At 41.1% G+C, this 23,224-nt stretch overlaps 1 protein-coding gene across 5 annotated transcripts; it reads left to right on the top strand.

Moving 5' to 3' along the window:
* Nucleotides 1-1,357: 1,357 nt before the first annotated feature.
* LOC309690115 (uncharacterized protein) lies at nt 1,358-23,079 on the top strand. 5 transcript variants are annotated; one of them, XM_082506998.1, is made up of 15 exons: nt 1,358-1,796; nt 9,069-9,171; nt 9,282-9,413; nt 10,594-10,704; nt 14,515-14,646; nt 15,298-15,396; nt 15,721-15,772; nt 16,710-16,935; nt 17,138-18,935; nt 19,032-19,205; nt 19,296-19,469; nt 19,620-19,793; nt 19,907-20,080; nt 20,452-20,498; nt 20,606-23,079. In XM_082506998.1, the coding sequence occupies exons 2-15, from the start codon at nt 9,083-9,085 to the stop codon at nt 21,130-21,132; spliced, it is 3,909 nt and encodes a 1,302-aa protein (XP_082363124.1). In that variant the 5' UTR covers nt 1,358-1,796; nt 9,069-9,082; the 3' UTR covers nt 21,133-23,079. The 5 variants fall into 5 exon arrangements, with proteins under 5 accessions (XP_082363124.1, XP_082363125.1, XP_082363123.1 ...); XM_082506999.1 differs by lacking the exon at nt 1,358-1,796 and adding an exon at nt 3,205-3,335 and having other exon boundaries at nt 9,049-9,171; XM_082506997.1 differs by lacking the exon at nt 1,358-1,796 and adding an exon at nt 3,205-3,335.
* Nucleotides 23,080-23,224: the final 145 nt, after the last annotated feature.

Consider the following 23,224-nt stretch of genomic DNA (forward strand, 5'->3'; position numbering starts at 1 on the left):
TCCCTTATCCTGAGAACAGTTTCCCCTGACTGAACAACCCTGCCTCTCAGGAGTTACTGTTGTGGCTAAGTGATGATTCCCTTTTGTGTGGAACTGTGTTGTGGAGCACTAGAGTAAGCGACCTCCCCTCTCTGGATCATCCCTTTGGACCCCTGGGACCCCGGATTTCTCCTCACCTGTACATATCTAGCACCTGGTGTTTTCTATAAATAAAGAACTGTTTGAACTGTCATTTTCAGTCTGCGCTTGAGGTCCCATCCGGTCACTGTGACAAGACAGGTCTAACTCTGGTCTAACTGAAAGCCTGGGTAGAAACGGCCTTGACAGATATGAGAGTGAATGAGAGCACACACACGACACTTTGACTTTTAAAGTGATTTAGTAAAAAGTGGATTGTACGGAAAAGTTGGAGGAAACTTTAATCTGTGGGTTAGGGTTGGGATTGACAAGTATTCCTGTGACTGCTTTAAAAGTGATTATGATTAAACTAAATGTTCTTGTGAGGATTTGTTACAGACAAATCTAACTGAAGTCAAAAAGCATAAAATGAAGACATGAAAAGACATGAAATAGCCTTTGCCCGTCACCCCTACACGAAACACACTTCCTGTAAAGGGGTCGTGGGATTACTTTAATGTGCTTTTTGCACTGTTTATAAAAATGTTTATACAAATATAAAACCTATCATTTGTGTGCTGCACTACAAGGTGGATATTTGCAAAATCATGACTACCTCATGACATTTTGTCTCAAAAATTAACCCTATGAATATGTCAGTACCATTAGGATGAAATTATTGTGTCACCAACATTTTAATGTTAGACATATAATTTTAACAACCTCCGTAAACTAATATCCTGGCTTGCTCAAAGCTGCTGTTTTCTCTGAAAGTTTCAATCAAAATTAGAAATGCTACTGTGGGAGACTGAGATAACTAATAGTGCTGCATGTTGTGCAGTTCGTTTCCAAAACACGTTATTCATACTTACATACAATTTTAGACTGATGTGGGCCAAAGCCTAGCATAGCCTGTAACGTTATTATGACGGACACATTTTATGAGTTAATTTGGCTTTAAGTAACTTGCAGGTTTCTTTGAAAAATACTTATATCCAGGTTCTTCCTTTTTGCTGCTGTCCTCCTCTCCTCCTCGCAGCGCAGGTTTGCCGCTGCTAAAACTAAACAGCAGTGATGGGTCGTTCGCGAACGAAATAGCTCTTAGAGCCGGCTCTTTGACGTGAACGACGCGAGCCGGCTCCTTATCGCAAGCCATCACGTGGGTTTTTTTTTTTCTTTCTCTCAGCCTCTCTCTCGCACTTTTTTTCTGCTTCACTCAGCCTTGTGCTTTACGCTGGGCAGAGGGGGGAGGGGCGGTAGTTACACTCAGTAGCACAGGAACAGAGCCAGAGGGAGAGAAAGAGAGCCAGGGACAACAACGTCACATTAGAAAGGTATAGTAATCATCCACAACTATTTTCAGTTGCAGATGATAAAGGATTCAGAAAGTTTATTCATGCAGGTCCATATGACAGAGAATGTGCATGTTCTTTTTGTTTTCATATTTTAATTTATATTTAATTGTGTTGTGGTTTGCAGTGTTTTGTGTTGTTTCACTTTAAATTTGTAAAAGGAAAAAGCTGACTCAGAACTCAGAAGCACATAAAAACTCAAAACACATACAAAAGACAACAGAAGTGCTCCAGGATGCTAGGGTTGAGCTTTTGTTACCTAGTGGCTGTAGCCACTAGGTAAGCCAGCAAGTACCAACGACTGGATTTGGTGTGTGGTAATAACAGGTAAATGAACATTTTTTTTTAAATTATTTGAATATATATGAGTGCCTGTGTATAAATACACAAACAATACACACATGCTTTCAATTGTGTAATTTAAGTGATCTAGTAGCTCTGCTTTGGAATTTCAGTTCATGCTAGAAATGTGTTTTGGAGTTTGTACGTGTTTTGTCTCTAGGGGCCACCACATATATTTATATATAAACATATATAAATAAAACCACTTTTTTTGTGCATAATTTTATATTATTGTTAATATAAATTAATTATAGCAACAAAACAACCTGAAGAGCTCTGTGAAAGGCACAGCCATTCACATTGGCCATATTTGTCACATGAGGTAGGACTCCAGTAGGACTCACCGCTGGGTAAATGAGACGTTGACAGATCGTTTTTTGTTTTTTTTTTCTTTCTATCGGGTTTGATTTTCTTTACTCGAATAGATCAAATTATTGGTGGGGACAACTCAATAATCGCTGAATATTGGTGGGGACATGTCCCTTCCGTCCATGCCAAATCTACGCCCTTGCTTTATATATATTTTCTTTGGATCAGTTCCCTTTGCTCATTCTCAATGTAGGGATACCTTCAAATGCAGTAACCATCTCAAATGCATCACAAAAGTAATTGAAACAATCAAAACAGATGTAAGACAAGAAAGAAAAAACAATATTTCAACACCCCAAAGAAAAGGAAAAAGAATGGAAAATGTGGTACCACTGGACTTTTACTGGTTGTCAACAGTCAGTTTTTATGATGTCAGTTTCATTTAGTTACCAGTTTATTTGGGTTTGAGAACAAAAAACAACCTGAGTCCCAGGCGAAGAAAAAAGTAGCAAAAGAAAATGATAAGGTATCTCTCAGGTGGACTTCCTTTTGTTTTTTCTCCTACCGCCCTCCTGGTACGGCAGGCATCAATGTGTCGGCGTCCTGACACACAGAAGCTCTCCACAGCAGCAACAGTGTCCTAGATCCACAATACCAGCTCTTCACTCGGCACACATGGAACTGTCCCTCAAAAAAAAAAACATTCAGAATGGTTCAAAAGGTTCAAAGAAACACTCCGACTCCTTTGAGGTAGGTACCCGTCTGTGGTTCACCGCTAACGGAAACTCTCTCACAAATGTTAATGGAACCTCTTTTTCCCTTTTAACTGGAGTTTTTCCTTGCCGTCCTTTTTCCTCTGCACCACACCTTCACGCGCACCAAGCTGCAGGTAATGCCTTCAGGGCAAGATCAGAAATTAAACTATCAGACAAGAGCTACAATATGGGAAACTATGATGCATTTAAAGAACCCTGTACTTCTGATTGCTGTGAATCTTACCAGGGTTACACTTAGCTGCTCAGTTTCTACAGGTTAAACTGGTTTTGACGTCACTCTAAAGTTAACTTACGATAACACGTCAGTGTCATCAGATCAGACGCTCACAGACACCAGGACTAACAAACGGGCTGAATGAGCAGCTACTTCTCTCCAGATGGTTCCTCCACGCAGAAAGCTGGGAAGTGTCTGGAAGATGATGTGAAGTGAAATCAGCGGGTAAGAATCCCACCTGAGAAATCTGTAAATGTGCGAACAGGATCAGTCTGATCACAGTGAGCTGGATCACCGGCTGTACAGGAGAGATGTCTCTTCATGCTGATTGGCTGTTTGCTGCTTTAGGGTATAAATGTTGTAAAGGTCTTCTCTCTGAGGTAAAGAACAATGACTTTCCAGTGATTTTCATGTGTTCTTGTTGTGATTAGCAGGTAATGTGAATTACAGTTTGATTGTAATCTGAACCTGAGTCTGCAGGGAAAAATGTAGAGAATGTGTGAAGTGGTTGAACGGCCCACATAAGCTTGGCTGAGGTTCAATTTTAATTCACAAGGTGTGGATTAAATAGTCTACGGTCTAAGCTCAGCATAAAGAGACATTTTTAAATCAGTCACCCTGGGTGGACGCCTGAAGCTCTGGGACACCAAAGTGAAATAATATACTAGTTACATCATAGTAAAAATATAATAAAAAGTTATTATTAATATTATTATTACATAATGATTCACTAGCTGTATGCATTTGATCCATAACATCCTATTAGGTGTCACACATACTGAGTGGATTTTGCCACAGTTTATACAGGTTATGAAGTTTTTGGACTTTGAAGTTCCAACATATAGATTTTCAACAACAGTCTCAGTTTCTATTAGAGAGAAAACAGTAATCTAAGACGCTTTCTCCAGTTACACAGTAAAAATGCCTATTGCAGCATAACTAAGGGAAGATTCAGCCCTAACTATATGCTTTAGCAAAAAAAGAAAGTTTAAAGCCTAATCTTAAGAGTAGAGATAGTGCCTGTCTCCCGGATCCAAACTGGAAGCTGGTTCCACAGAAGAGGGGCCTGAAAACTGAAGGCTCTGCCTCCCATTCTACTTTTAAATACTCTAGGAACAACAGGTAAGCCTGCAGTGTGAAAGTGAAGTGCTCTAATGGGGTGATATGGTACTACAAGGTCATTAGATACCATATTTCAAAGATTTTCAGGGCACAGTACAATAACCTCAGTTTTATCTGAAGTAAGAAGCAGAAAGTTAGTGGCCATCCAGGTCTTTATGTCTTTAAGACATTCCTTCAGTTTGACTAATTGGTGTGTTATCTGGCTTCATGGACAAATAGAGCTGGGTGTCATCTGCATAGCAGTGTAAATGTATGCTATGTCTTCTGATGATACTGCCTAAGGGAAGCACATATAATGTAAACAGAATTGGTCCTAGCACTGAACCCTGTGGAACTCCATAATTAATCTCAGCATGTGAAGAGGACTCTCCATTTACATGCACAAATTGGAGTCTATTAGATAGATATGACACAAACCACTGCAGTACAGTACCTGTAATACCTACAGCATGTTCTAATCGCTCTAATAGGATATTATGGTCGACAGTATCGAATGCTGCACTAAGGTCTAGCAGGACAAGCACAGAGATGAGTCCACTGTCAGAGGCCATAAGAAGATCATTTGTAACCTTCACTAAAGCTGTTTCTCTGCTGTGATGAGCTCTGAAACCTGACTGAAACTCTTCAAATAAACCAAATGGGTGTCCATTCCTCATCATGCTTGGACATTGCTTGTGGTGTTCCACAAGGCTCTGTACTGGGTCCAAAATTATTTATTATTTATATAAATGATATTTGTAAGGCATCTGATATATTAAAATTAGTATTATTTGCAGATGACACAAATATTTTTTGTTCTGGGGGGAATCTAAAGGAGCTGCTGGATACAATTACTTCAGAAATGTGCAAAATTAAAAAATGGTTTAACAGGAACAAACTATCGCTAAATCTAAGTAAAACTAAAATTATCTTATTTGGGAATTCCCTTAGAAATGCACAAGTGCAGATTCATGTAGATGGTGTGGAAATTGAAAGAGTACTTGAACATAAGTTTCTTGGTGTGATTATAGATGATAAATTAAACTGGAAGTCTCATATAAATCATATACATAACAAAATTTCAAGAAGTGTCTCAATCTTGAGTAAAGTAAAACACATTCTGGACCACAAATCACTCCACATTCTCTATTGTTCCCTGATTGCACTGTATTTGAATTACTGTGCAGAGGTTTGGGGCAATACTTACAAATGTTCGCTATCATCAATCTTTATATTGCAAAAAAGGGCCATAAGGATAATCCATAAAACTGGTTACAGAGATCATACAAATCCACTATTCTTAAAATCAAAAATTCTAAAATTCACAGATCTGGTTCATTTTCTCACAGCACAAATTATATATAAAGCAATAAATAACCTGCTTCCTGACAATATTCTAAAAATGTTTTCTAAAAGGGAACGGGGATACAATTTGAGAGGGGAATTAAATTTAAAACATCCTCGTATCCGTACAACATTAAAAAGTTTTTGCATCTCTGTGTGTGGAGTGAAGCTGTGGAACAGACTAAGTAAAGATATGAAGCAATGTCCAAGCATGGCGCAGTTTAAAAAGTGGTTTAAGGATATGGTTTTTACAGGGTACAGGGAAAAGGTAGAGATTTGATAGGGTGTTCTTGTCTAATATTTTCATGTGTGTGCGCATGCACGGGTTTGTTGGTATGGGTATAATATATATATAATTGTAGGTTGTGTATCCTTGAGGTGTTAATGGGGTTATTGAAAATGTGTATATGTGCGTATGTGTGTATATACGTATGTATGGATAGATAGAAACATATATGTGTATATATTTTTTTTTAAAAATTACACATAACATATAATGTAATTGCAAGGAGGTATTTCTGTAGTCTATTGATACTAGATAGTGGAAAAGGGGTGGGATTAAATAAGCTTATGCTTCTTCCTGCTCCTTTTTGAACATGGACGTTATTTGGAGTTGTGTTTGCTCGTTTTCCTTTTGTTTGCTTTGTTCATTTGTCTCTTTTAATTCTATTTTTTTTATACTTTTTCAACATGTTCAAAATAAAGATTCAATCAATCAATCAATCAATCAATCCCTCTGCAGATGATCTGTTAGCTGTTTGACAACTACTCTTTCAAGGATTTTTGATATGAAAGGAAGGTTGGAGATTGGCCTATAATTAGCTAAGACTGCTGGGTCTAGAGATGGCTTTTTGAGTAAAGGTTTAACTACAGCCAGCTTGAAGGCCTGTGGTACATAGCCGATTATTAGAGATAGGTTGATCATATTTAAGATCGAAGAATTAATTAATGGCAGGACTTCTTTGAGCAGTTTTGTAGGAATGGGATCTAAAAGACACGTTGATGGTTTGGAGGAAGTAATTATTGAAGTTAACTCAGAAAGATCAGTTGGACAAAAAGAGCCTAAATGAATATCAATGGTACTAAAAGTAGCTGTAGATAATATTACATCTGTGAGATGATTATAGGTAATTTTTTCTCTAATGATTAAAATTTTATTTGTGAAAAAGTTCAAGAATTACTAGTTAATGTTAAAGGAAAAGGAATAGGCTCAACAGTGCTCTGACTTTTTTGTCAGCCTGGCTACAGTGCTGAAGAGAAACCTGGGGTTGTTCTTATTTTCTTCAATCAGTGACGAATAGTAAGCTTTACGGAGGGCTTTCTTATAAAGCAGCAAACTATTTCTCCAGGATAAATGATGCTCTTCTAAATGTGTGACACGCCATTTCCTCTCCAGCTTACGAGTTATCTGCTTTAGGTTACGTGTTTAAGAATTATACCAGAATGTCACAGTCAGCGGGGGCAGACCATGTGGAGGGTGTTTGGAGGACCCAGGTGCGGACACAGACGAAGGAGGCAAAACTTTTACTAAACTCAAAGCCAGCCTTTATTAGGGCCGGTAAACATTAAAGCAAAAATAGCCAAAAATAAACTAAGGCAATGACCTAAACAAAGAGCCTAAACTGGGAAACAACTAAAGACTAAGACAAACTAAGACTCTGACTTGAACTGTAACTATGAGCTATGAACACAACATGAAAAAGCTAAGAACAGAATTCTGGATTGGTACATGAAAGACTATGAAAACATGACAGGAGCAGATTACTATGAACATGACTAGTAACAGAGTTCGAAAAACTATGACTCATGACGTGTAGCTAGAGTGACAGGAATGATAACAGACAATGCAACACAGACTGAATGAAACACAGAGACTAAATACCCACAGGGATGATCAGGGGAAGTGGAAACACACGAGGAAGAACAGCTGACACACATGAACCTAATGACAGGATAGGGGAAGTGAAAACTAAATACAATGAACAAAGAACACCAGACTCTTTCAAAATAAAACAGGAAACATTGAGACATAGACATGACACAAACTTCAAAACAAGGACCACACAGACATGAAACATGACAGGTAGACGCATGGCCCAGGAGACAGTAGAGGGGGAGATGACAGAAACAACTAAGAAACAAAGGACTAAACTGTAACCTAGAAATTAACTAGATGAGCTAAACTAGAACACAAATGAATACAAAAGGTAAGATACATAAAAACTCAAACACTGGGTCACACGACCCAGTACCTTGAAACAGGGAGTCAAGCACATCTGATTTGAGGCCTTATCCAGTGTCATACATGGCGAGGTAAAGCACAGGCCGCCCCCTCGAGGTTTCTGGTAGTTAGAATGACTCTGGGGTGTTGATTCATTTAAACTAACATAATCATCCTGCTGCAACCAGGTTTCTGTAAGGTAAAGTAAATTGATTGTCTCAAACAAGGATGCTGTGGACTCAAGAGCAGACTCAATTGCTCGAACTATGTACAATTTATTTGTAGGAAAAAAGTACTTAAACAAGGCTGATTCTAACAGAAACTATACGCAGGAACTGAGGGAGACCAGAGGATGGAGAAACGGACGTGGAACACAAGGAGAACACGAGGTTTTACTGATCTGGAAAACAATTAGAGTGGTACTAGTGGAGAGTCTTGTGCTTACTTGAAAACACCGGCTATTAGGCAGAGGAGGGGTTGCCGTGGGAGCGTCCCAGGGATGGCTGAGAATGCGGGGAAGCTGGTCCAGGTTCCAGGGTGTCCAGGGGAGAGGAATTCACCGTTGAAGTACGGGCTGGAGGGCAGGCCGAGGAGATGGTGAGTCCTAGGGTTCTAGGCAGACTGGAGAACGGAGTGGAAACAGAACCAGCGCTGCTGATGAGCACTACGGGTGATGCATCTGGAGAACACAGGATCAACCCACGATCCAGGCAAACGGAGTCCAAACACAGCGGAGGCCAAGTTTACCACTAGTGGTAGCAGGATGAATTGGCAAGGAGTGGCAGGAAACGCTGGCTTAAAAACCCTCCAGATGGAGGCCCGGAAATTGGAAGCAGGTGATGAGCTGGCCAACTCCACCGCAGGAACCTGGACCACATCCGACCAGACACTCCCATGGCATATGACATCGATTTATTGATCAATTATTAAGACATGTACCAACAGAGACTTGGAAGAGAGAGACCTAATGTTTAATAATCCACATTTCACTGTTTTACTCTTTAGTTCAGATGTGGATGCTGTATTGTTCTTTCTTTGTGTTTTTTATGTTTGTTTTTTGTCTGTTTGGGAGCTGACACAGTCTCTATGGAGATGGGTTTTGGGGAGGGTAACAGGAGGAGAGAAGCTGCAGAGAGGCGTGTAAGACTGCAACTCTACTTCCTGGTCCCAACGCTGGCTAGCCCTATTTTGGAGGGTTTAATACATTTGTCCATAATTGTCCAGCCTGTCTCAGCTTGTCTCACCAATGTTTCTTTCACTGTTAACTATTAGTTTGCTGTTTCCGTGTGAAGGTGTGGGCTTTGCTATGGATCAGTGTGAGCAAAGAGAGGAGGGAGTCCCTCCCTCTGCAGCCACTCTGTGTGGGGAACATGAGAGCCAGACCAAAGCTCAGAGGTGAGAGGACCGTCTCTGACTATCAGGACTCTTCTCCATGTCACAGCTCAGCACTCACATCACTGCTCCATCATTATTCACATTCAAAGCTCTGTTTGTGTTTGTGTTAGACCAAAGCTGTGGTTCAAATCACACTCTGCTGGACCTGAACATGAACCCAGCTCTGTGTCTGTAAAGAGTGACAGGTCCCTCAACGAGCCGATTGATTATAAAGAACAATGGTCTTCAAAAAGTTCTAAAAGGTACTGTAAGTTTTTGTTTTCATGTATATGTTTCAGAGGACAGTGACTCAGGGCACTACACCAACATGAGGTTGGATTAAACAGAGAGATACAAATTTTACACTGACAGAGTGAAACTTCAGTGTTCTGAATAAAGATATTACAGCAGTCACCTCAGGCCCTTAATACTGTAATCTAGACCCAACAATCATAATCTCCTATGAGAAAGTAGAGATAGTGTCTGTCTCCTGAATCCAAACTGGAAGCTGGTTCCACAGAAGAGGGGCCTGAAAGCAACATGAACACAGAAATTACATCCTGATTGTTTCCCAGTAAACCTTCTCACTGGTTTCCTGTTTTTCACTACTGCTCAATGGCTGTATCCCAATTCAGGGTCTGCAGCCTTAAAGTACACAGCCTCAACGATCCTCAAGGGCCGCGTACTTAAAGACCGCTAAGGCCAGAAGTGCGAGGCTTGTGAAATGGGACAGTCTAGCCTCCGTTGCGCTGCCCAGGTTGCCTAGCAACCATGATAGTAACAGCTGGAAACGTTTCATACAGCTTTGTTTGACAGAAATGAAAGAGAAAATCTTTTGTTCACTTGTTTGTTTGTTTCTACATGAGCTTTGATCATTCTCTGTAAGATTAAGGTCAGCTATTGAATGGCGTATATTTTAAAGTAAAGGCTTTAAAACCAAGTTAGTACAAACGTCACTAATGTCACATAACTTTGCCGACATGTGGCCAACAGTAATGTTTAATGTTCTTTGTTATTAAACATTTGCACATAAATAAGTGACATAATATTCAGTATTTACTTAAAGTTTACTCTTCGGCCGCCCCTCATCCGCGTTTTTTTTTCGGCAAAATTATCCACACCCACCGCCGCGCTATGCATTCTGGGATATGTTGGGCCAAGAAGTCTACACCGCCACGTCCTTAAAATTCAGGGAAATGAAGGACGCATTTCAGGGCCGCATTTTGAGCAGCCTTCGAATTGGGACAGCCTTCGTCACGTCGCTGTGACGTAATCGGCCTTAAAATGCGGCCTTTCAGGCTGCAGACCCTGAATTGGGATACAGCCTTTGTCTCCACATTACACTGCTGTAACCTCTGTGAGTCCAAACTGATCAGAGATGCTCATGTCTGACCGATGAGGCAGTGATGTCATCACTCAAATCTGTGTGTGTGTTTTATGTAGAAGAAAAAAGCTGTGGTACAAATCATACTCTGCTGGATCTGAACCTGAACCCATGTCAGCGAGCAGCAAACATCATATCAGACTGAAAAAGAAGCCCTTATTTAAAAAACAGTAAGTCTGTTTATTATACAGAAATAATTAATCAGTTATTATTCAGAAGTTAGCATGTTATGACCAGAGCGATGTGTGTAAAATGATAACATGTCCCATATAAACCCAATGAGTTAAATAAAGCACAGCTCCACTCTTTGCACTGCTAACCACTTTGCTTTAAAGTTACTGAGTCTGAGTTAAATTGCTGCTGCAAATTTTAGAGCTAAACATGTCAAAATTACATGTCTCAGTTCCCTGTGAACCAATTACTCTTCTACTCCTGCGGCCTTAACCCTTGTTATGGGTTAAAAAAAATAACTCTTTGAAAAGTACATGTTTAAAAAAAAAAGAAGTTCAAAAATCTTCATGTTTAAAGAAGGATGAAAATACTTAAGAAAAAAATCCTGGTTGAGGTTGTCATAATTCATGCAAGAAAGGGTTAAAGTTCACTTCATACAAATCAAGGTTAATCTCGGCGCACTTTACAAAAACAACAAGGTCAGTGTTGAGGGGGCCTAGGGGCGGATGTTTGGGGGTGGACCCAAATGCAGACTCAAGAGGACACAGTGATGAGATTTAATAATCAGAATCAGAATACTTTATTGATCCCTAGGGGAAATTATTTTTTATTACAGTGCTCCATTATAAACAAACATTAACAAAGACAGACAATACTCTAACTAAGAATAGCACAATATATACAGGTATATATATACATAAAAGTCACTTATTAATAAATAGCTGAAAAAGAACATGTGCAAGAAGGGTGTAGCTGTTAAGATAAGATAAGATAAGATAGAACTTTATTAATCCCTCGGGTGGGTTCCTCTGGGAAATTCGATAATGCCTGTTGCAGTAAACAGTGTGTTAAGTGGATGTGTTGTACAGGGAGATGGCCAAAGGCAGCAATGATTTCCTGTGTCATTCAGTGGTGCTTTTCGGTAATCTCAGTCTCTCACTGAACGTGCTCCTGTGACTGACCAGCATGTCATGGAGTGGGTAGGAGGTGTTATCCAACATTGTCTTTATCTCCGACACCACCTTGAGGGAGTCCAGCTCCATCCCCACATCATTACTGGCCTTACGAATCAGTTTATCGAGTCTGTTGGCATCTGCGACCCTCAGCCTGCTCCCCCAGCATGCAACAGCATAGAGGATCGCACTGGCCACAACAGACTCGTAGAAAATCCTGAGCATTTTCTGGCAGATGTTGAAGGACCTCAGTCACCTCAAGAAATAGAGACGACTCTGGCCCTTTCTGTAAAGTGCTGTGGTGTTTGTAGCCCAGTCCAGTTTATTGTCGATATGTACTTCAAGGTATTTATAGTCCTCCACAATGTCAACTCTGACCCCCTGGATTGAAACAGGGGTCAAGTATTTCCTGGTCTTCCTAAAGTCCACGATCAATTCCTTGGTCTTTGCCACGTTGAGCTGCAGATGATTCTGCTCACACCACGTGACAAAGGAGTCGACCACAGCCCGGTACTCTGTCTCATCATCCCTGCTGATGCATCCAACCACCGCAGAGTCATCAGAAAACTTCTGAAGATGGCAGGTCTCTGTGCAGTGGCTGAAGTCTGTGGTGTAGAGGGTGCAGAGGAAGGGGTGCCCCTATGTTGCTGATTACCTTGTCAGACGCACACTGTGGGAGACGTACATATTGTGGTCTTCCTGTCAGGTAATCAACAATCCAGGACACTAGAGAAGCATCCACCTGCATAAACTTCAATAAAGCAGGAATGTAGTGGACATCTCTGAGGTGATGTAGAACAAACTACAGAAGTGATAATTTGTAAAGTTAATAACAATCAGTGTGGGGTCAGTGGGGTGGATCAGAGAGCGTGGAGTGGTGGAGGTGTGCTCCAGAGAGAAAAGGAATGTCAGTAGATATGGAACTCTCTGTGCCAGGAACTCTCTGCAGGAGGGGGAGATACAAGGGTACCTAGACCCGGTTCGTAGAGTACGCTTGGGGAGTGTGATCGTGTGTACAGCGTCTCTTTATGTCTGTCTCCACGTTGGTTGAGTGTGGAGTAAGTGCATATGAGAGCATGAGGGTGGGAATGGATGTTTGTGTCTGTGTGTGGCTGTATGTCTGTGTCTATATGTCAGGTTGGGTATCAGACGCCACCTCTCTGGGGACATCTCAGGCCCTCCAAGGTTTGGAGGCCTATCTCCACCCACCACCACTTCCCCTGCCAGTGGCGGACTCCCTCAGGTGTCGGTGCGTTGGTGGTTCTTTGTGTCTGGGGGTGGGCGTCCGGGTACACACCAGCTCACTCCTTGGCGGCCGCTTATCGGGGCCTGGAGCCTGGGGCTCGCTCGGGCCACTTCAGAGGTGGGGTGCCCCCGGCCTCTCGGCCTGGGGCTCGGTCACTCAGGCACAGCTGGCTGCCGGCGGAGCTCACGGGCGCGTCACTGCAACTCCCCCTGGCTTCTGCTCCGCGGCTGCTGAGTGAGCCCTCACCTGGGACTCTCCTCAGCTCTTACTGGGACAGTGGCGCAGCTGCCCCTCTGTTGGTCTTCCTTGGTCTCTTGTGTTCTGGGGGCCTCTGGATGTCTGGAGTTTTGATCTCCTCCATACCTGCTTCATACCCTGGAGGACGGGGCTGTGGCTCCCCACACTCCCTAGCAGATCATTACATGGAGAAACCTTTGGAATGCAAGCATGCTGATCCACACAGGTATGCACACAGGTGTACACACGGGTATTCACAGACGCGGACTACAGCTTTCTTGGCTGCTGCCTCAAAGCACATTGTGCGCTGTCTATCTTGCGTGCTGCACAATATCGTTTATTATTTAGTATCTACTGATATCTACTGCTAGCTAGTTTATTGTGATGGTGCTGTTTTTTTATTATGTTGCTCTTTGCTGTTTGCTTTCTCTTCTGTTTTTTTCTCCATACAGGTGACCCAGGTGTTTTGTTTTTTTGTTTGTTTGTTTTTTTCTCTTTCTTCCCCCCCTTCTCACCGTCTCTTCTCCCCTTTGGTTTTCTTTCTCTCCCTCTCTTTCTTTCATTCTTTCTTTTCATTCTTTCTCCCTGTCCTATCCCCCAGTCATGTCTTTATTTTATTTTCAGTTTGTAGCAACTGAAAATAAAATAAATTCATAATTATAATAAAGGTCAATCAAATGGACCAATATGGCAAGGCCATGATGATCCACTTGGTAAAATAAATCCGCTTGGCATCTTTCTTGGCCTTAAGACAACAATTCTGATGGCTAAAGATCCAAACGGGACACACACAAAAAAAAAAAAATAGATATGGAGACAGAAACTATTATAAAGAAGGGACAAGTCCGAGTTCAGATTTTCAGAAAGATTAGAGATGAGTAAAGACAGTTTGGACATGTGCAGAGCAGAGACAGAGGATGTGAATATGTAGCTGCCAGGCAAGAGGAGAAGAGGAGCTCATCATCACTTAAAAACATAACACGTCTTCCACCTGTGCTCTTAAAGCACTTTAACTCGGTGGTTTATAGCATCAGTTAACAAGCGGAAGCTGGAATGTAGCTCTATGTCATCAACTTCTTCTCTCACAGCCTGTTAAATTTCAAGTTCTTTTACTGATTAGTAGTGATTTGCATGTTGTGCACAGCCAATGCAGCACAATAGCCCCAAGCTTTAGGTGATGAGATGGGAACAAAGTAAATGTGGGGCAGAGATTACAATGGTGAAGTTAACAATGTTACTAATTCTCCTCCTTCAAAAAATAACTCAACAATCCTAAAGTTTGATACAGTTTGTTTTGTGCTGAGTCTTCTTGTTCTTCTGTATTCACTTGTGTGTGTGTGTCTGTGTGTCTGTGTGTGTGTGTTGTGTTTAAGCAAAAAGACACAGAGCAGCTTGGACTCTGCTGTAACAGAAACTGGACCTGAATCAAGTTGCGAGTCCGCGAAGAGCGAACAGACGAAAGACAGACGCAGCAAATTTCAGAGCTGGCAGTTGTCTAAAAACTAGTAAGCTTCACTGTGTGTGTGTGTGTGTGTGTGTGTGTGTGTGTGTGTGTGTGTGTGTGTACGTGCGTGCATTTGCATATGTGTGTTTGATATAGTTTCTTGCGCCCACTGGTTTTGTTTCGTTATGATGTTGCAAAAAAAAAAAATTTGTATTCACACATTTTGAGAGCAATGGCCTCATAAGGAGAGTTCATGATGGTCAGATAATCCTGAAAAAGGTAATATCTGTCTGGAAACCCTCTTCTTGGCTACACCAAGAAATTTTGTCCATAAAACCAGAAGTTTTTTACACACTGAAAAAAGCAGCTCCAAGAACACTAAGTACAATTATCTGTGTGACTGCAGATTACAAGAAAGAGCTGGAACAAATATAGTGACATGCAATAGCGTCATATAAAAGTATAGAGAGTAAAGGAGAAGATTGAGTGCTCAGTGCATCATTGGAGATCCTTCCTAAGGACTCCTTCAGTATGCCTCCTTGTACTGAAATCATTTGACCCATGTGGTACCAGTTTTTTTTGGTTTGATTGCATGTTTTTACTTTTTGCCTCCACACCAAGTTTTTACCTTACATGCCCTACTTTTTTTTTCAGTAGATGTTTTATGCTGAATTTTTCAGTGGAGTGTGTTAAATCTGTGTACTTCTAACAGTGTCCTTCAGGAAAGTCCAGACGCACAGCTTGCACCCAGCTGTGGGTCTATAGAATGGAAGATATTTTTACAAGATGGACCCCAGTCTGTTGATAACAGGTAAGAATATAAGAATTTCATTTTGCGTCCTCCTTGAATACATCATATCCAACATTTAGATAAGTAAGTCCCCAAAAGTTGATTTTGATTATCTGGATGTAGCGTTTTCAGTGGGATTGGGGAAACCTGCAGTCAGCTGAGACTGAAGAAGTCACTTGGATGAGTGATGAAACATTTCTCCCACTGAAAACACAACATCCAGATGAACAGAATCAAGCTTTTGGGATCACATACAAGTATTTACTTTGTTTCCATCAGAATTTATTATAGAAAGGAACCCCTTAAACAAACTGTACTTATACTAAAGTTAAATGTGTTCTGCAGTGTTGACCAGCAGGTCCTGCACCATCAAACACATCTGGACTACGTATTTATGGTGAGTGGAAGTCTAGATTGTTTTCTAGAAGTAAAGTAATTAAACTTTATTTTATTATGTTCCAAAACCCCAGTTCCAAACCGTGACTTCCCTCCATGACAATAGACGCACTCCGCTCCCAACTCGTGGTGGCACACAAAAAAACACAGCTCAGCAGAATAATCCACTATAGCGAGGTCTTTAACACACATTAGTCAACGGCTGTACTTAAAGTGTTTGACGCCGGCAGGAGCTCAGCCACCCTCTTAAAGCCAGTGCTCCTGACAACGGTAATCAGCTGGCCACGGATATCGAACGGCAGGTGTGGCTGCCTCCAGCTCAGGAATAATTCCTCCAGCAAACCAAAACGTGTGTATGTTATTTACGCGGATGTAAATAACACACACACAAACACACACAGAGAGACTGAGTAACAGGAGAGAGATAGCAGAACACAATAAACACATGAGCCTTGGACCCCTAGACCCATGCCGTGACAACTGGGTACATTGTTTAGTTATGCCTGTATATAAATATAAATAATTTATTTGATTTTATTTTTATTATAACTTCAGCAGTTCAGTGTGGTGGTAGCACTGTTCCACCATCTGGCCAGCGGCTTTCTGTGTAAAGTTTTCCCTGTGTTTGTCTCTAGGTGCTCTGGCTTTCTCCCACAGTTCAAAGACATGCAGTTGTTGGGGTTAGGTTAATTTGATTCTAAATTGCCAATAGGTGTGAATGTTATCTGTCTCTCTGAGTTAGCCCTGGATCAAGGCGCACACTGCCTCTCACCTCATGGAATCAGCTCCAGCTCCTCTGTGACTCAGATAAGCGGAAGAGGGAGGATGAATGGAAGCAATGAATAAATTCTGGCACATTAACTGTAGTGTATTATTACAAAGGCGTACATTTCTCGTCAGTCTCAACTGAAGTTAAACAACCTTTTTCTGGGTTCCAGATGTTGGAGGAAAACATTTTCAGTTTTGTGAAGAATGAGCTGAAAAAGATCCAGAACATTCTGAGTCCAGGTTACCCCAAAAATGCAGAGAATCTGAAGGAAAATGAGGAGGTGTTGGAATCTGACGAGGAGGAGAGGAAGAGTACCAGCGAGTCATTTCTGAGAATTACAGTGGATTTCCTGAAGCGAATGAAGCAGCAAGAGTTGGCTGACCGTCTGCAGTGCAGTAAGAGAATTTTAACACAATGGAAAGCAGAAAAAGAAGCAACAGAAAAAGTTGACATTTCAAACTGTTTGTATAGATTCTACGCATCTCCATCACATCTATGAAGTTTTCTGGCAGAATAGATTTAATGGAGTGTGTTTAAAAAAAAAGAAGTTGACCTTTTATTAAGCTTTATTAACTTGTCATTGTTTTTATTTTGTAGGAATTCAGACTGCAAAGTGCCAGCGTCAAGTCAAGGCTAACCTAAAGAACAGGTTCCAGTGTGTTTTTGAGGGAATTGCTAAAGCAGGAAATGCAACTCTTCTGAATCAGATCTACACAGAGCTCTACATCACAGAGGGAGGGACTGCACAGGTTAATAATGAACATGAGGTCAGACAGATCGAAACAGCATCCAGGAAATCAGACAGACCAGAAACAACAATCAGACAAGAAGACATCTTTAAAATCTCACCTGTTAAAGATAAGCCAATCAGAACAGTGCTGACAAGTGGAGTGGCTGGAATTGGGAAAACAGTCCTAACACAGAAGTTCACTTTGGACTGGGCTGAAGACAAATCCAACCAGGACATCCAGTTCATGTTTCCATTCACTTTCAGAGAGCTGAATGTGCTGAAAGAGAAAAAGTTCAGCTTGGTGGAACTTGTTCATCACTTCTTTCCTGAATCCAAAGAAGAAGATAGCGGCAGCTTTGAAGACTTCCAGGTTTTGTTCATCTTTGATGGTCTGGATGAGTGTCGACTTCCTCTGGACTTCCACAAAACTGAGACCCTGACTGATGTTACAGAGTCCACCTCAGTGGATGTGCTGCTGATAAACCTCATCAGGAGGAACCTGCTTCCTTCTGCACGCATCTGGATAACCACAAGACCAGCAGCAGCCAGTCAGATCCCTCCTGACTGTGTTGACATGGTGACAGAGGTCAGAGGATTCACTGACCCACAGAAGGAGGAGTACTTTAGGAAGAGATTCAGAGATGAAGAAAAATCAAACAGGATCATCTCCCACATCAAGACATCACGAAGCCTGCATATCATGTGCCACATCCCAGTCTTCTGCTGGATCACTGCTACAGTTCTTGAGGATGTGCTAAAAACCAGAGAGGGAGGACAGCTACCCAAGACCCTGACTGAGATGTACATCCACTTCCTGGTGGTTCAGGCCAAAGTGAATAATGTGAAGTATGAAGAAGGAGCTGAAACAGATCCACACTGGAATAAAAAGAGTCGGAAGATGATCAAGTCTCTAGGGAAAATGGCTTTTGATCAGCTGCAGAAAGGAAACCTGATCTTCTATGAATCAGACCTGATAGAGTGTGGCATCAATATCACGGCAGCCTCAGTGTACTCAGGAGTGTTCACACAGATCTTTAAAGAGGAGAGAGGACTGTACCAGGACAAGGTGTTCTGCTTCATCCATCTGAGTGTTCAGGAGTTTCTGGCTGCTCTTCATGTCCATCTGACCTTCATCAACTCTGGAGTCAACCTGCTGAGAGAACAACAAACAACATCTCTGCTGTCTAAAGTAAGACCCAAATCTAAACTCAAACATCTCCATGAGAGTGCTGTGGACAAAGCCCTAAAGAGTCCAAAAGGTCACCTGGACTTGCTCCTGCGCTTCCTCCTGGGTCTTTCCCTGCAAACAAATCAGACTCTTTTACAGGGTCTACTGAGACAGACAGGAAGTAGCTCACAAACCAATCAGGAAACAGCCCAATACATCAAGAAGATCAGTGAGAATCTGTCTGCAGAGAAAAGCATCAATCTGTTCCACTGTCTCAATGAGCTGAATGATCATTCTCTAGTGGAGGAGATCCAAAAGTCCCTGAGTTCAGGACGTCTCCCCACAGAAAAATTGTCTCCTTCTCAGTGGTCAGCTCTGGTCTTCATCTTATTGTCTTCTGAAAAAGAACTTGAAGTGTTTGATCTGAAGAAATACTCTGCTTCAGATGAGGCTCTTGTAAATCTCCTGCCAGTCATCAAAGCTTCCAACAGAGCTCTGTAGGTGGATCTGTGAATAGGTCAAGGAAATTGGATATTTTTTATTTTGTATGACTTAAATAAATCACTTTGTCTTCATTGGCAATTGTTCCCCAGGCTCAACAGATGCAACCTTTCAGAGAGAAGCTGTGAAACTCTATCTTCAGTTTTTAGCTCTCAGCCTTCTGGTCTCAGAGAGTTGGACCTAAGTAACAACAACCTGAAGGATTCCGGATTGAAGCCGCTATCTGATGGACTGCAGAGTCTTCACTGCAAACTAGAAACACTCCGGTAAGGATACAATTAATTAATGTTTAGATTTTGACTTATTTTAAAGGTTTTTCTTTAATGTTGTGTGATTTAATCATGATTCAATCTCAGTCTGTCAGGTTGTCTGGTAACAGAAAAAGGTTGTGCTCCTTTGGCCTCAGCTCTTCGTTCCAACTCATCCCATTTGAGAAAGCTTGAGCTAAGCAACAACAATCTCAAAGATTTTGGAGTACAGCAGCTTTCGATGGCACTTGAGAGTCCTCACTGTAAAATTGAATCTCTGAGGTCAGAATATAGCCAACTAATGCTCGTGTGAAAATGTCCAAATGTTGAAATGGGTGGCCAACATCTGTTTTTTGTTGTTTTTGTTGGGTTGGTTTTTTTTTTGTTTTGTTTTATTCTTTGTTTTTAACTTCATGACCTCTATTTATCCAGTTTGTCAGGTTGTCAGGTCACAAATGAAGGCTGTGGTTGTTTAGCTTCAGCTATTAGCTCCAATCATTCTCATCTACGAAATCTGGACCTGAGCAACAACAATCTGCTGGATTTAGGAGTCAAGCTGCTTTCCGCTGGACTAAAAAGTCCACACTGTAAAATGGAAACTCTGAGGTCAGAATACAACTGTCTTAAATCTATCTTAATGTTCATCCAATGGTGCAGATGGTCAATACGTGTAGGTTTTTCTTTACTTTCTGCTTGAATTTTGTTTTTACTAACTCTAGTCTATCAGGTTGTCTGGTAACAGACGAAGGGTTTGCTTCTCTGGCCTCAGCTCTTAGTTCTAACCCGTCTCACCTGAGAGAGCTGGATCTGAGTTACAATCATCCAGGACACTTAGGAGTGGAACAGCTATGGGCTGGAGTAAAGGATTCACACTGGAGACTTGATGTTCTCAGGTACAGGAATATGACAAGATCTTAAAATTTCTTTTCACAGATGAACCACAGAGGTTTCCGAAGAATGAATCTACATCACATAAGAAGTTTATACTTTTCACATTTTTTGTGTAATATATTTCTTCTGAATAGATTGGTTAATGGTCATAATTATGTGCAACATGCATCTATAATGCAGAGTATTCTTTTGTGAACTTTGTCAATAATCCAGTGAAATACACTGGATTATTATCATGATACGGTTATAAGCAACACAAGCAGGTTTCAAAAAAATGTAAAATGGAAACTGAGGTCAGGGTACAGATGTCTGTTAAATCACTCTTTATGTTCATGATGGTGCTGATGGTCATCCCAACTCTTCTTTCATCCAGGGTGGAGCATGGTGGAGCACACAGGTTGAAACCTGATGTTAGGAAGTGTAAGTTTGACTGCTGAAAAAAAGCCACCTGTCAGTTTGTCTTTAAACCCTATCTTTAAATGATATTTTTGTTAGTTATTATTATGTCTCCTCTCTTCTTCCATCAGATTTCTTTGAACTTGAACTGGACACAAACTCAGTAAACAGGAAGCTCAAACTTGCTAACAACAACAGGAAGGTGATAGTGGGAGCGGAACAGTCGTATCCTGATCATCCAGACAGATTTGATACCTGCTCTCAGCTGCTGTGTAGAAATGCTCTAACTGGTCGCTGTTACTGGGAGGTCGAGTGGAGTGGGGGGGTCTTTATAGCAGTAAGTTACAGAGGAATCAGTAGAAAAGCAGATAGGACCGACTGCAGGTTTGGCTGGAATGATCAGTCCTGGAGTCTGAGCTGCTCTGATGGTGGTTACTCTGTGTGGCACAATAACCGGGAAACATCCATCTCCTCCTCCCTCATCAAGAGCAGAGTAGGGGTGTATGTGGACTGTCCTGCTGGCACTCTGTCTTTCTATACAGTCTCCTCTGACACTCTGATTCACCTCCACACCTTCAGCACCACATTCACTGAAAGTCTGTACGCTGGGTTTAGACTTAGGTCATATGACTCCTCAGTGTCTCTGTGTTCTGTGTAAGAGTCTGTGGGAAATGACCGCAGCTTCAGATAATGTTGATGATGCATGATGGTTCACTTGGGTTTCCACTTGCGCTCTGTCATCTTCCGTATCGACGCTGGAAGACCAGCTCAACACTAACTGCATATCTTAGATAAGAGGAAATTACTAGAAGTAGTCTTACCATTACTAACATCTAGCAATCAAAAAGAAGATGGTCATTGTAAAAGTATTAATCTTCAGGAACTAATAGTCAAAACACAAATTTTAAAATAAAACAATAATAAAAGGCAGGCAATAGATAATAATAGATGACAACATACCATGACCTTACATACGACGTACCAAAAAAGCTGAATGAATCTTGAACTACAACAAATTCTTCACCTAAACAGACACATCAATGACATCAGTGATATGTCTGTTTAAGTGTCTGTTTGGTTTGGTGAGGGTTAAGCATCAGAGTTACCTTTGACTGAAAAAGTTTAAAAATCAAAAATCAATGATTCATCACTGACAGACATAATTATTCAATACTGCTAGCTCACATGAAATAATTCATGTGTGCACTACTACAGACTTCACAACTGACTCTAACGTGGCTCTGACATTGTAACATTAAAACAGTGTTAGGAGATCTATTTCTGTGAGACCAGGTTTTTTTGTGCATCAGCACAGATGCTTATTAGAGGTACCTGCTTCCGTTAGAGAAATGTGAGCCTTTTTTAAAGTCTGCCATTGTTTCTACACTACCCGTTGTTGTGAGAGCCTTCAGCTGCCACACAGTCCACACAGCATTGCAATAATGGCAACCATCACACAGAGGGAGGATGTATCCAATTTATCATGTTTATATTATTCACTCTCATTTTTTTTCTCTTTGCTGCAGAGATGTAACAGTGTGACATCTGTCGCTATCCAGCTTTTCTATTACTGAAGTTGAATTCATTCGTTAAAATCCAAATAAGCACTTAACACTTTGAATTGTGGGATTTGTTTTCTTTTCCAAAAGGTATATTAGTGTATCCTCTTGTAAAGGAAGCATCAAAGTGCAGATACCTTTGTGTTGGTCCACTCCCACTCTGTGAGTTGTCTTTACTTAGAGACCTGCAGCAATAAATGCACTTCTATGTGATTTATGACTGATTTTGAAAAGTGCTTTATTGTTTTTTTATGTTAATTTTACTGTTATAGACACTGTCCCTGTGTCCTCCAGTCTGTGAATCGTAAAATGTTTCAGGACGACAGAGGACACTTGTAGGAGGAGCTATAATCAAGGACACGTACACTTTGCATAATTGTTTTTAACCTTGAACACATAAAAGAAGCAGCCAAACCCCGGCCATGATGAGAGTGTCCCTTATTTTTTATACATTATTCTCTCTCCTCACCCCCAACTGGCTGCAGCAGATGGCCGCCCCTCTGCGAGCCTGTTTCTTCCTGTTAAAAGCAAGCATTTCCTTCCCACTGCCGCCAAAGTGCTTGCTCGTAAATTGTTGGCATTTTATCTGCATTGTTGTAGGGTCTTTGCCTTACATTATCAAGCACCTTGGGGCAGCTGTTGCTGTGATTCGGTGCTATATAAATAAAAGTGAACTGAATTAAATTGAATTTTTATTTTTGTCATTTTACGTGATCTGCCCTTCATTCTTTCTCACTGTGAAATTTTAAAAATGCACAGCCTGTTGTTTTAATTTAAAGTAGTTCCATTAAAAAATATTGGACACTTTTATGCCTGTGAGACATTAATAAAGCATTAGTGGGATGGACTCTGGCTTTTCTTTTTCCCTACTCTGTACCTTGACTTCTCCCCCGTCTCCTGCCTGTGGCCCAGGAATCAACCATAGGTCTCCATGCTGAAGATGTCTCATTTTCTAAAATGGATCTGTCAGAGGGACAATAGCTGATGCTGACAGGTGTGTATAGATGTATTTTTAAAGTATAAACAAATAGAGCAATAAAATCAAACTCAATTATGAGCTGTCCCTCGGAGAAGGGCTCATCTCAGACTCATGTAAAACTAAAGAAACTAACCTTGAAGGCTTTCCTATGATTCCTGTCATGTGAAACTTTATTTTTTTAGGAGATAAAACTGTTCAGATTTAGGTCACAT

The sequence above is a fragment of the Aulonocara stuartgranti genome (genome assembly GCF_965226115.1).
Source record: "Aulonocara stuartgranti genome assembly, chromosome: 15".
NCBI classification, from domain to species: Eukaryota; Metazoa; Chordata; class Actinopteri; order Cichliformes; family Cichlidae; genus Aulonocara; species Aulonocara stuartgranti.